Source organism: Triticum aestivum, chromosome 5A (assembly GCF_018294505.1).
Source record: "Triticum aestivum cultivar Chinese Spring chromosome 5A, IWGSC CS RefSeq v2.1, whole genome shotgun sequence".
NCBI lineage: Eukaryota > Viridiplantae > Streptophyta > Magnoliopsida > Poales > Poaceae > Triticum > Triticum aestivum.
In genome coordinates this window covers 321,097,895-321,110,451 of record NC_057806.1, presented here as the reverse complement: position 1 = coordinate 321,110,451, position 12,557 = coordinate 321,097,895, and the positions used below count along the sequence as shown (strand labels likewise).

The 12,557-nt window shown below is 42.9% G+C and overlaps 1 protein-coding gene across 2 annotated transcripts; it reads right to left on the bottom strand.

Moving 5' to 3' along the window:
• Positions 1-6,290: 6,290 nt before the first annotated feature.
• On the bottom strand, positions 6,291-10,956 carry LOC123103144 (probable serine/threonine-protein kinase PBL8). 2 transcript variants are annotated; one of them, XM_044524639.1, is made up of 6 exons: positions 10,609-10,956; positions 9,063-9,349; positions 8,268-8,403; positions 7,496-7,632; positions 7,249-7,372; positions 6,291-7,020 (listed from the first exon to the last, which is right to left on the bottom strand). In XM_044524639.1, exons 1-6 carry the CDS (start codon positions 10,661-10,663, stop codon positions 6,572-6,574), a joined length of 1,188 nt encoding a protein of 395 aa, XP_044380574.1. In that variant the 5' UTR covers positions 10,664-10,956; the 3' UTR covers positions 6,291-6,571. The 2 variants fall into 2 exon arrangements, with proteins under 2 accessions (XP_044380574.1, XP_044380573.1); XM_044524638.1 differs by having other exon boundaries at positions 9,063-9,397; positions 10,609-10,954.
• Between the last annotated feature and the right edge of the window lie 1,601 nt (positions 10,957-12,557).

The following is a 12,557-nucleotide window of genomic DNA, read 5'->3' as shown; positions in this document are numbered from 1 at the left end:
CATTGATATCTATTGATGGGCATCTCCATAGCCCGTTGATACGCCTAGTTGATGTGAGACTATCTTCTCCCTTTTTGTCTTCTCCACAACCACCACTCTATTCCACCTATAGTGCTATATCCATGGCTCACGCTCATGTATTGCGTGAAGATTGAAAAAGTTTTGAGAATGTCAAAAGTATGAAACAATTGCTTGGCTTGTCATCGGGGTTGTGCATGATTTAAATATTTTGTGTGGTGAAGATAGAGCATAGCCAGACTATATGATTTTGTAGGGATAACTTTCTTTAGCCATGTTATTTTGAGAAGACATAATTGCTTTGTTAGTATGCTTGAAGTATTATTATTTTTATGTCAATATGAACTTTTGTCTTGAATCTTTCGGATCTGAATATTCATACCACAATTAAGAAGAATTACATTAAAATTATGCCAAGTAGCACTCCGCATCAAAAATTCTGTTTTTATCATTTACCTACTCGAGGACGAGCAGGAATTAAGCTTGGGGATGCTTGATACGTCTCCAACGTATCTATAATTTTTGATTGCTCCATGCTATATTATCTACTGTTTTGGACATTATTGGGCTTTATTATCCACTTTTATATTATTTTTGGGACTAACCTATTAACCGGAGGCCCAGCCCAGAATTGTTGTTTTTTGCCTGTTTTAGGGTTTCGAAGAAAAGGAATATCAAACGGAGTCCAAACGGAATGAAACCTTCGGGAACGTGATTTTCTCAACGAACAAGACCAGAGAGACTTGGACCCTACGTCAAGAAAGAAACAGGAGGCCACGAGGTAGGGGGGCGCGCCTACCCCCACCAGGCGCGCCCTCCACCCTCGTGGGCCCCCTGTTGCTCCACCGACGTACTCCTTCCTCCTATATATACCTACGTACCCCCAAACGATCAGATACGGAGCCAAAACCTAATTCCACCGCCGCAACTTTCTGTATCCACGAGATCCCATCTTGGGGCCTGTTCCGGAGCTCCGCCGGAGGGGGCATCGATCACGGAGGGCTTCTACATCAACACCATAGCCTCTCCGATGAAGTGTGAGTAGTTTACCTCAGACCTACGGGTCCATAGTTAGTAGCTAGATGGCTTCTTCTCTCTTTTTGGATCTCAATACAATGTTCTCCCCCTCTCTTGTGGAGAACTATTCGATGTAATCTTCTTTTTGCGGTGTGTTTGTTGAGACCGATGAATTGTGGGTTTATGATCAAGTCTATCTATGAATAATATTTGAATCTTCTCTGAATTCTTTTATGTATGATTGGTTATCTTTGCAAGTCTCTTCGAATTATCAGTTTGGTTTGGCCTACTAGATTGATCTTTCTTGCAATGGGAGAAGTGCTTAGCTTTGGGTTCAATCTTGCGGTGTCCTTTCCCAGTGACAGTAAGGGGCAGCAAGGCACGTATTGTATTGTTGCCATCGAGGATAACAAGATGGGGTTTTCTTCATATTGCATGAGTCTATCCCTCTACATCATGTCATCTTGCTTAAGGCGTTACTCTGTTTTTAACTTAATACTCTAGATGCATGCTAGATAGCGGTCGATGAGTGGAGTAATAGTAGTAGATGCAGGCAGGAGTCGGTCTACTTGGCTCGGACGTGATGCCTATATACATGATCATACCTAGATATTCTCATAACTATGCTCAATTCTGTCAATTGCTCAACAGTAATTTGTTCACCCACCGTAGAATACTTATGCTCTCGAGAGAAGCCACTAGTGAAACCTATGGCCCCCGGGTCTATCTTTATCATATTGATCTCCTACTACTTAGTTATTTTCTTTGTTATTTACTTTGCCTTTATTTTACTTTGCATCTTTATCATAAAAATACCAAAAATATTATTTATCATATCTATCAGATCTCACTCTTGTAAGTGGCCTTATAGGGATTGACAACCCCTATTTGCGTTGGTTGCGACGAGTTATTTGTTTTGTGTAGGTACGAGGGACTCGTGCGTAGCCTCCTACTGGATTGATACCTTGGTTCTCAAAAACTGAGGGAAATACTTATGCTATTTTGCTGCATCATCCCTTCCTCTTCAGGGAAAACCAACGCAGTGCTCAAGAGGTAGCACGGACCCTACGGGTCTTGTCCATCACATCATTATCCTAATACAACAGATGTCTATGGTTAGGAAACTTAACCATCTTTGATTAACGAGCTAGCCTAGTAGAGGCTTACTAGGGACACGGTGTTTTGTCTATGTATCCGTACATGTATCAAGTTTCCGGTTAATACAATTCTAGCATGAATAATAAACATTTATCATGATATAAGGAAATATAAAATAACAACTTTATTATTGCCTCTAGGCCATATTTCCTTCAAAATCATCATCGGAGGCCATCTTCATCATCCTGGCGGTCTCCATGATGAGGAGGGAGTAGTTAACTCTCGGGGCTGAGGGTATGTACCAGTAGTTATGTGTTTGATCGCTCTCTCTCTCTCTCTCTCGTGATCTTGATTTGGCACGATCTTGATGTACCATGAGCTTTGTTAATATAGTTGGATCATATGGTGTTCTTCCCTCTCTATCTTTATTGTGATGAATTGAGTCTTTCCCTGTGAGGTTTCATTATTATCGGATTGAATATTTTGGATTTGAGATCACTTGATGTATGTCTTGCATGTGTATACTCGTGGTGACAATGGGGTATTATGTTGAGTCACTTGATATATGTTTTGGTAATCAACTTGCGGATTTCCTTGGTGACAGTGGGGTAATCTAGGCACATAGGTTGATACACGTTTTCATCCTACTTTCTCTGATAGAAACTTTGGGGTACTCTTTGAAGTTATTTGTGTTGGATTGAATGTTATGTATCTGAAGTTGTTTGATACATATCGAATAATTGACTCACGAATACTTGTGGTGACATTGAAGTATTTATGTGACATTAGAGTTGATTGATGTGTATCATATGGTGTTATTGTAGTACGAACTCTAGGGCTATTTGTGACACTTATATATGGCTCAATAGATTATCGGAAAGATAACTTTGATGTCGTTCGCTACCTACAACAATTTCACCTTATATTCTCCGCTATTGATAAGAACTTTGGAGCGATTCTTTGTCGCATGTTGAGGGATTGTTATATGATGCAATTATGTTAGCATTGTTGAGATATTGCACTAGTGAAAGTATGAACCCTAGACCTTATTTTTAAGCATTGATATACCGTTTTGCTCATTGCTTGCTACTTGCTACCTTACTGTTTTTATTATTTTGGATTATAGAAACCTATATCTACTATCCATACTACACTTGTATCAATATCTCTTCGCCGAACTAGTGCACCTATACAATTTACCATTGTATTGGGTGTCTTGGGGACATAAAAGATTTCTTGTATTTGATTGCGGGGTTGTTGGAGAGAGACCATCTTCATCCTACATTTTCCATGGATTGATAAATCTTAGGTCATTCACTTGAGGGAAATTTGTTGTTGTCCTACAAAACTCCGTGCTTGGAGGCCCAAAAGAGTCTACAAGAATAAAGTAGTGTAGTAGACATCAAGGACGCCTCCAACGATGAGCTAGCACCACCCTCCTTTTCCTCCGTGGCACCCTCCTCCTCCGCTCCACCCTCGCTGGTGCATTGCACCATCACCATCGGCGAGGCCCGTTGCCCATTATACGGACATGGTGCGGGAGGAGCGGGAGGACCGGTTCTGGGTGACGCGGGCCAACACCAACTACAATCACAACCTCCTCCAGAAGTATCTGCAGGCGGAGGAGCAGGTCGTTGCCAGCAGGGCGGTCGCGCCGGACGCGGACCTAGCGGAGCAGGAGGCACTGCTCGAGTCCTACCGCTTCGCCCATGAGATCCGCATCACCCGTTGGCGGTACCGGCAGCGGGTGGCAGAGGTGGCAGCCGCCAACAAGGAGTGCGACAATGAGGCGGGCGAGACGTTATTCGGCGACATCAACGACGAGGATGTCGAGCCCGGCGCCACGACCACGACGAAGTTGGCATGTCTACGGGCGCCGTTGGCAGCGAGGAAGAGTAGTGCATAGTAGGTCGCCGCCGCTCGTGTCCCGGGAAGGCCACGCTCCTCCCCTCCTGTCAACGCCAAGCTTGGTGGGATGAGCATCTTCGGCCGATTAGTCGCTTGGCGGCAATGTGGAGGCGGACTGCTTCAGTTCCTGGGGCTCCGGGGGCGGAGGTTACGGAGGCGGAGCTGGAGAGCGTCGAGGCGGAACTGAAGATGGTGAAGTTTCAGTTCTCGGGGCTGATGATCAGACACGGGGACCGGACGCCGGCGATCATTTAGATTAGGTATTAATTATACCCCAGAGCCCGCCTAGCACCGCTTTGATGTATTTGTAATGAAATCCGTCATGTTTACATGAAATCCGGTCGTGTTTATATAAAATCCGGACTTGTTTGAATGAATTTCGTCCGGTTGGTTCATGTTGTTGTGAAAATGTATGCGGTTACCGTTAGATGGCTGCCTCTCGCATCTGTATCCACGAACGGATGCGGGAGGAAATTTGCGGGTTGCCGTTGGAGATGCCCTTACCTAGGATAAAGTTAATCGGGGAAATTTACTACTCCAGCAGCCTGCCTCAGCAAATGAAAGATAGTTCTTTTTGATGGAAATCTCACTTAAAATTGCTACCAATTTTCAACGATGCTACACTTGTGTCGTGGGATCCGGTAGCACCGCTCTAGTGTGGCATGATCCATGGCAAGAGCAACCCCTCAGGCAAAAATTTCCAAAATCTCTCTCTTTTGAAAACAATGGTAAGATCTCTTTAGCAAACATTGGAATCAGCTCTTCAGAATTGTCAGATAATTTTCAAACCCCCGTTTCCGCTCAAGTATTTGAGCAATACAATGAGATGAAAGATTTAGTTCTTCAAACATGCAATCCTCCTGCCAAGGATAAATGGAACTATAAGTGGGTTGTAACTGGATACTCCTCAATCAAAATGTACAACCGGGTGAAAGGGAAATATGTTGCCCACATTATTTTCAAATGGCCTTGGAAAAGTGACAACAGAATTAGGCAAAAAATATACGTATTTTTTTTGGGTGCTTCTGCATGACAGAGTCAACACTAGAAATTTGCTGAAAAGGAAGACATTCTACTTTGAGTGCTATGATTGTGTTTTCTGCAACGAACAAGCTGAAGAGACCTCAACGCACCTCACTCTTTTGGGATTGCACATTCACTCGGGACAGCTGGCTGGCCCTATTGCCCAATAAAAGAAGAGGGATATCCATGTTGATGAAGTAATTTAAATCTCTCTTGATTTCCCTAAAACAGTTGCCATGGATATAATAATTTTGGGATTCTGAAATATTTGGAATCAGAAAAATGGCAAAACAACTAGAAATGAAGTGCCAAGTGTTAACACCTGGAAACATTTACTCAAACAAGATCTGATGCTTCTGAGACATAGAGTAAAGAGCAAGAATGCAGGGTGTTAGGAAGGCTGGATTGACACCCATCTATGATGCTGGTGCCTCTTTTTGTGATCTCTTAATCTGATTCCTATGTTTCCTAAAGCTGTTTCTCTTTTCAAAGGGTGCTAGAGCTGGTATTGGATAGGACATTTGTTTGGTTTTTCTTTTTGCTTGTAAATATGTAGTGGTTTATATTTAATTAATGTATGAAAATACCGTAGAACAACTTCTACGGTTCTGGGCTTCAAAAGAAAAGGAACATCAATCCATGGACATATACATATAGATAAAGATAGATGGATGGATAGATAATGTTTATCCACTGTTATGCTTGAATAGATACATCACTTTCGTTTGCCAGAGCTTATCTGGCTTGATCCACGTCACACACGATGATCATGTAAATGTAATGGGAGCGATGATGGTGACAACGACCACGGATCCATGGCACCACACCAATTTACTAATTTACACATGAATTGATTGAGAATGACCGGCCACTTGAACAAGATTTTTTTTAGTTTCCCCTTTTTATTGATCAGCAAACCAGCTCAAGTCATGTGCATAGACAACTACTAGTAGATCACACTGATTGCTCATATCTGCTGACAAAAGATGGTTATGTTGCAAGGCAGGTCAAATTGATGATACTGAAGGATTATTATGGTGATGCTAGTTCGACAGCCATTGCCAGGCAATCTGAAACCATGCAACATACTCCAGTACTCTAATTCTTGCTAGAAAGGAAATGACCAAGAACTCCTCTAATTCTTCGTAGCAGCTTATCATATGAGAGAGAGAAACATATGAAGCAATCCAGGACCGATAACCGGGGAAAGAAAAGGCTACAACATGTGACATAACTTCCATAGTTCCATAACATTTGCCAACCAACCACTCTTGGTTCGGCATTTCATTTCCAGGGATTCAAACCCGTCGGTTTCGGCGGGGATCGCTCTGTTCAAGGATACCTTAAGGCCACCCCCGCGAAAATTAGAGGGGCCTTACAAGCAGCAGAAACGAAAAACAACAGCGGCGCGCGCGGATCAAATTTACACATCGGAAAAAGCTTGCAATGTACAACTGGGTCTATTGCAGCAGTGGGTAGGATGAACCTGAAACTGCAGAAGCTGTTATCACCTCACCCTGCACGCCGGCACGGCAGGGGAGCACTTGGGGTTGGGAATGGCCCTGCAGTGGACGCTGTTTCCGGTCAGGCTGCGGCGAACTCTATAGTCAGGGAGGCCACCGGCTTGAACAATGGCTCCATCACTCCCACCGCCACTCTGCAATGGCTCGAGCGTCTCTACGACATCGCTCATCAGGGGCCTGGCCTTGGGGTTCTGGCTCAGACAGTAGTATGCAAGGCTGCAGGCCTTGTGAGCTGCTCTCACTGAATACTGTCCCTCCAGTTTTGGGTCGATGATTTGGTGAAGCCGCCTCTTATCGCTCAGCTTGGGGCGAACCCAGTCAACCAGGCTGTGCTCCCTGCTTGCCCGGGATTTGTCGATGGACTTCCGCCCTGTCAGGAGCTCGAGAAGGACCACACCAAAGCTGTAGACATCACTTCTAGCTGTCAAGTGACCTGTCCAGTAGGTATATTCATGAGGTTGCCAGGAGAGACAAAAAAGTTACATGCATTCTTGCGTATCGCCTCGAAAAATAATTTTTTTACAAGGTAAAAAAACTATTCCACATAATACATGATATATTTGTGCGTGATCTCAGATCATGCAGTTTGGCGGTAATGGCATTGTGGCATTATTAAGCGAATTTATTTACCAAAGATATTGTTGGAAAATGAGGGTAATACCGGTCATCACATATTCAGGGGCGGCATAACCGTATGTTCCCATCACCCGTGTTGATACATGGGTCTCATCACCTTCTGGGCCAGCTTTTGCCAGGCCAAAGTCTGACAGTTTAGCAGTATAATCCTGTGGCAATGTAAATAAGAGGCAAATGTCATTATCACAAACAATTAGGTATTTCTGATGGATATGCAAAGAACTAAGAAGAAAAAAAGAAACATGGCAAGTAGCCAAGTATGAACACTCAACAGAGTCCAGCAGAATATTTGAGGTCTTGAAATCCCTGTAGATAACAGGCCTTTCAGCATTGTGGAGACAAGCCAACCCTTTGGCAGCTCCCAGTGCAATAGACATCCTAGTTGCCCAGGGTAAGGGAGTAGCGGTCTCTGAGGGGGGAAACAAGAGAAGGAGTTAGCAAAACCTTTTTCGCTGTTTCATATACAAGTTTAACCCAAAATAAAAATATAGCTCATACAATAGGAGAAAGAATAAACTAATAGGCAATTTTTGCAATTTGGATATAGCTCGTAAATAAATTTTCAAAAAATACACAACAAACAGACCAGATTCAGGCTTCAGCTGCAGAAGTGAAGCACTGGCAGTTACATGTGGAAATTACTAGTTTACTGGATAATCTCTAACACAAATGCTGATGATTAAGTTCAAATCCTGAACTGAGTCTACCAGTATCTGTTTCCAACAAGCCGAAAGCTGATTTTATATGCCAAGCAGAACTTATTAAGCTATTCTAGATCAGGGAAGATACAGAGAACTGGGCATTGCTCACTTGGCTACATGCGTGAGTGTATAAAAATGCCTAATGCTACATGGCAATGAAAAGTTACATCACACCGATATACTGACAAGAAAATAATATACTTCTATTATCCACGTTGTGGTCAGCATGACGATGGTGTTGATCGCATTAGAGAAAGAATCGGGGGAATATATGTAAAGATATGGCGCCACAGAAATTCTTTTATGATATCATGTGAGCTGCCAAGAGTAGTAGATGTATTACTTCGAAACAAGTGGTTTTCCAGACTTCCTCGAAACATGAACTCATAGACAAGCAGCCTGTGGTCATCTTCACAGCAATATCCAATCAACTTTACTAGGTTTGGATGTCTTAGCTGCCCCAAGAAATTAACCTCAGTCTGACAAAGAAATAAAAAATGAGTAACACATTGAGAACTTTTTAGGAAAAGAAAAACAAAGAAATGACTTAACAGGGTAATAATATGACCAAAGCCATTGAACACGGTTTCTAAAAAACAATATGATAACCCTGGCATCGTTCTTCATAGTTACATACGAAATCAGTCTCTTTGGTTGGTGTTGTTGCTTGTGCTGACCATAGCACTATTATGTTTCCAAATCCAATACACGACAATGAATGCATGATTTTAGTAACTACAGGCACGACTCGGGGGCTACGCTTATTTCATTCACATGCACGATAAAAATAACCTTTTTCAACTTACGAATTTTCCAGTTTCCACATTCTGAGTAAATTAGTTACAGTAATACATCTACTACTCTCAATTAAATGTATACTAAAGAAAACGTTTTTTGTCATTTTTTCATTTTAGTGTATAGAGAATTATCCTGACCAGGCATGCTAATTTGCATGATATTAAGAAAATTAAATGTGCATGGAGTTCTCAATAAGGTTTCTTATGTGCTGGTGCTGCAACACATAACATGCATAACTAGATATATCATAGTTCTTGTAATAATTATTAAATTTTCAGCATGCCAATGTACATCGTAAACACTATCAGGCATGACAAAACGGAATAACTTGGTTACTCACTAGCCATTCTCTGTGCCCTTGATGTCCATCTTTGTTGAGCACCTTGACGGCAACAGGCAGTGATTTCAGGCCAACCCTGACATTCTCATCTATGTAACCCTTGTAAACAGTCCCAAAGCCTCCTTCGCCAAGAACATAATCGGCCCGAAAGCTCTTTGTGATTGTTTCAAGCTCAAACAACGTGAATGCAATCACATTGTTGTATATGGAAATGTTCTTGGCATCTTCGATTTTCCTAGGTGTTGGAGGGTCACTCACATCTGATGAGGTGCGGGTGTGCTTCCTATCTGCAAGAGCATTCTTGTCGGAATGTTGTAACAAGTGGACTTGCTGAACTGAAAACATACCATTGCAATGACAGAAAAATAAGTTCATGTTAGTGCCATTTATGCATCAGTTGGATAAACTAAAAACAGACTATCACATTAAAAAGGGTAAAGCATTACAGATCTAATACTTAGTTTTATAAAGAAATCATAAACCATGGAATTCAAGAAAAAAAATCGAACTCACTCATGTAGTACATAGAGCTGAGTGAAGGTGATTAGTTTGAAAATTACAGAGGGATTGGATTATCAGCAATATTATTATTTTGACAGGCATAATTAAAGAGAGAAGAAAGACAGTTAAGTCTCATTCCCAAGCGCATCAACTTTCTACATTAGCAACTCTGTAAATTGTAAAAGTAACATGAAGACAAGTGAAATGAGAGCAGGCCATTGAATGCTGGCTTGGACTATGTTTCTGAGTATAAGAGAGAGAAAAAAGATTGCACACGCGCAAATTAGTTACAGCAAGGGGTAAACAGGACCACCAGATCTACTACACAGTTGCAGATTGCTTTTTAAAAGGCAACTTGGTACTAGAAGAGATTATGTTAACCCAACGTGCAGGATCATGGCTTTCTTTTTTCTGAAAATCTGAAAGTCAACAGTACAGAGTGAGGGAGGGCAGAGATTGCAGCCGCCTCCAGTTCCACTGGGGCAAGGGCCTGTAAATATTTCCCAATGAGCTCAATGAAGCAGGATTTATGATGCAAGAACAAAGAAGATAAGGAAGGTGAGAAGAATGCCAACTTGGGCAGCAAATGCAGGAGGCAAGAAACCACGGTTGAACAAAAGTTGATACTCATATCAGAGGAGAGAAATCAAATGGGGATTCAAGACACCACAGTTCACGAAAAAAGAAGATAAAATTGGAGCAAAAAATGCAGATTCTATACCCAAAACCCCCCGTTCGAATACAGAAGAAATATTTGTCAGGACGAAAGTTTAGATTTCAATCAATCAAAACCCTCTTCCGCAGTGCCGATTCGGAACAGGCCCTAGAAGAAAGAAAGCCCGAATTCGCCGCACAAGTCACCAGCCGGAAGATCCTAATAAACCGGACGCCGTCACAAAAATCGAAGCAAAGAATGTTCTTCCGGCGATTCCACCAGGAATTCCATAACGCGGATCTCAGGACCCACCGGCCCCCAAAACAAGCATCGGCAAGAAATCCCCAACCCGGCGTCGGGAAGGGTGGCTAAGGAGGAACAAGCAAGGACCTTGCGCGTGCGCGGCGACGACGGCATTCTCCTCCCGCGTGCCGCAGTTCCCCATCTCTGCCCTCCTCGTCTCGCTTGCGGTGTGGTGGTTGGCGGGGCTCTTGTTCCTCTGCCGGCGGTGGCCCAGCCTCTCATCTCATCCTCGGCGGGCCAGCGAGCTTCATCCTTGAGGAGAGGAGAGAAGAGAAGAGAGGAGAGGCAGCGGAGAGGTGTGTCCTCTGGGGAGCAGCGGAGCGGATGGCTGTGCGAAACAGGAGCCGGCAGGAAGGGGAGGCACCGGCGGCAGAGCCTTAACCGTTACTCACTTGTGACGAGTGACAGGCAGGACTGATGAGTGATGGGGGAGGGGTGGTGGCCGTGGCCGTGCCTGTGGCTGTCCTCAAAAAGTACCACCGCCATTTAACTTCATTTCATCTTGACATTTTTTCAGAGAAGTTCATAATGGGTTGGTGGTAGCTCGCTTTTTCATATTGCTGAACTTTTGCAGCCCAATGTGGTACCGGTATGGAGGAAAAATCTTCAGAGATTAATAACCAGGAGATGCAGAATTAGTCTCCATCGTAGAAACAGGGTCCGTAAACAGTTGACTTGGTGGATTTGTTTGGGAATCCGGCACCGTGTGGTACAAATGTACGAACCGTGAACAGACGGATCCACCGCCTGCCAAAAGATTCCTCTTGCTCCGGAACAATTCTTTCACGAGTGAACAATGCTCATGGACTTGACTTGACTAACAAAAAAAAAAGAGGGTTTACAGTTCTTTGGCAAGTGAACAATAATGATTTACCTGCCATTTCAACAGACAATCTTATTTGTTTATAGTCTCAAAACAAAAGGTGTTGCGCTGGAATCACATTACGTGGCTTTGGGGAATCCAGCTACAGAAGAAAAGGGAAAGACAACGCTTTGATCTTGCATAAATAAATTATAGGAATTTGGTTTTAGGAACAAGTGGTAACCCTTTTCCAACCTTATGGTACAACCGGAGAGCGGATGGGTAAACCACTTATTGAACATGATTTATCAATCTATGATCATTGGATACCGAAGGTTTTTTTTTTTGAAAAACCCCCCACACATTAATCAATTAATAATGTTATTACAATCGTTCATTACAAAATTCACCACACAAGGCGGAACGCTATTAAGAAGAATCCCATCAGATTTACTTATAAAGCTAAACTTCGCAATTTCATGAGCCACCTTATTAGCGTTTCGATTAATTTTCGCAATTTTAAAATTTTTAAGCATCTTCGATATACTCAAGGCTTCTTTCTTCAGATCAATGAGCGAGGACCTGTCAAGATTCTCATTTGCAAGGAAAAACGGACAAAAGCACAACCAGTCTCCAAAATAATGGACTGTGAAGAGTAATACCTATATAAAGGCCTGCGAGGCAAGCACGCAGCTCGGCTTCATTCACGCTGTAGCACTGACCCAGAAAGTCTGGCGAAGATATAATAACTTCGCCAGATGAGTTCCTAACAACCACTCCCACGCTGGCCGCATTGATACTCTCTACATAGCTGGCATCGACATTGATCTTGATATAATCTTCTGGTGGAGGTTTCCATCCCACCTGTTGTTGTGATGTTGCGAAAACTGTTGTAGCACCTCCCAATTCTCCTTTACCTTTGTTACTAGGAACAACCTCGACAGTGTCGTGGCAGGACGTAAAAGAAGACCAATAATTTACCACAAAAATTGCAGAAGCAGCAATGGATTCCTGCCCTTTTCCAAAAATTAAATCATTTCTCAGGTGCCATGCTCGCTAGAAAAGAAACAAAACTTGCTCTCGCTGTTGCAGGCTTAAATGATCCAACAGAATCAATAGTCAATCTGGCCCCGAGAATTTGAACCACTCTTCATCAGGAATATTTCATGATTCTCTCAAGGCGAGTTGCAGAGCACGAGCCTTAGAACAAGTAACGAGAGCATGAAAAGTGCTT

What these genes read in the sequence shown, in the direction of transcription:
- LOC123103144 (XM_044524638.1), bottom strand. Translation starts at nt 10,663, where the DNA reads ATGGGGAACTGCGGCACGCGGGAGGAGAATGCCGTCGTCGCCGCGCAC. An exon ending in CGTCGCCGCGCACGCGCAAG is followed by an intron (nt 9,398 to 10,608) that starts GTCCTTGCTTGT and finishes GTATGTTTTCAG; the next exon opens with TTCAGCAAGTCCACTTGTTA. An exon ending in CCCTGAATATGTGATGACCG is followed by an intron (nt 7,021 to 7,248) that starts GTATTACCCTCA and finishes CCTACTGGACAG; the next exon opens with GTCACTTGACAGCTAGAAGT.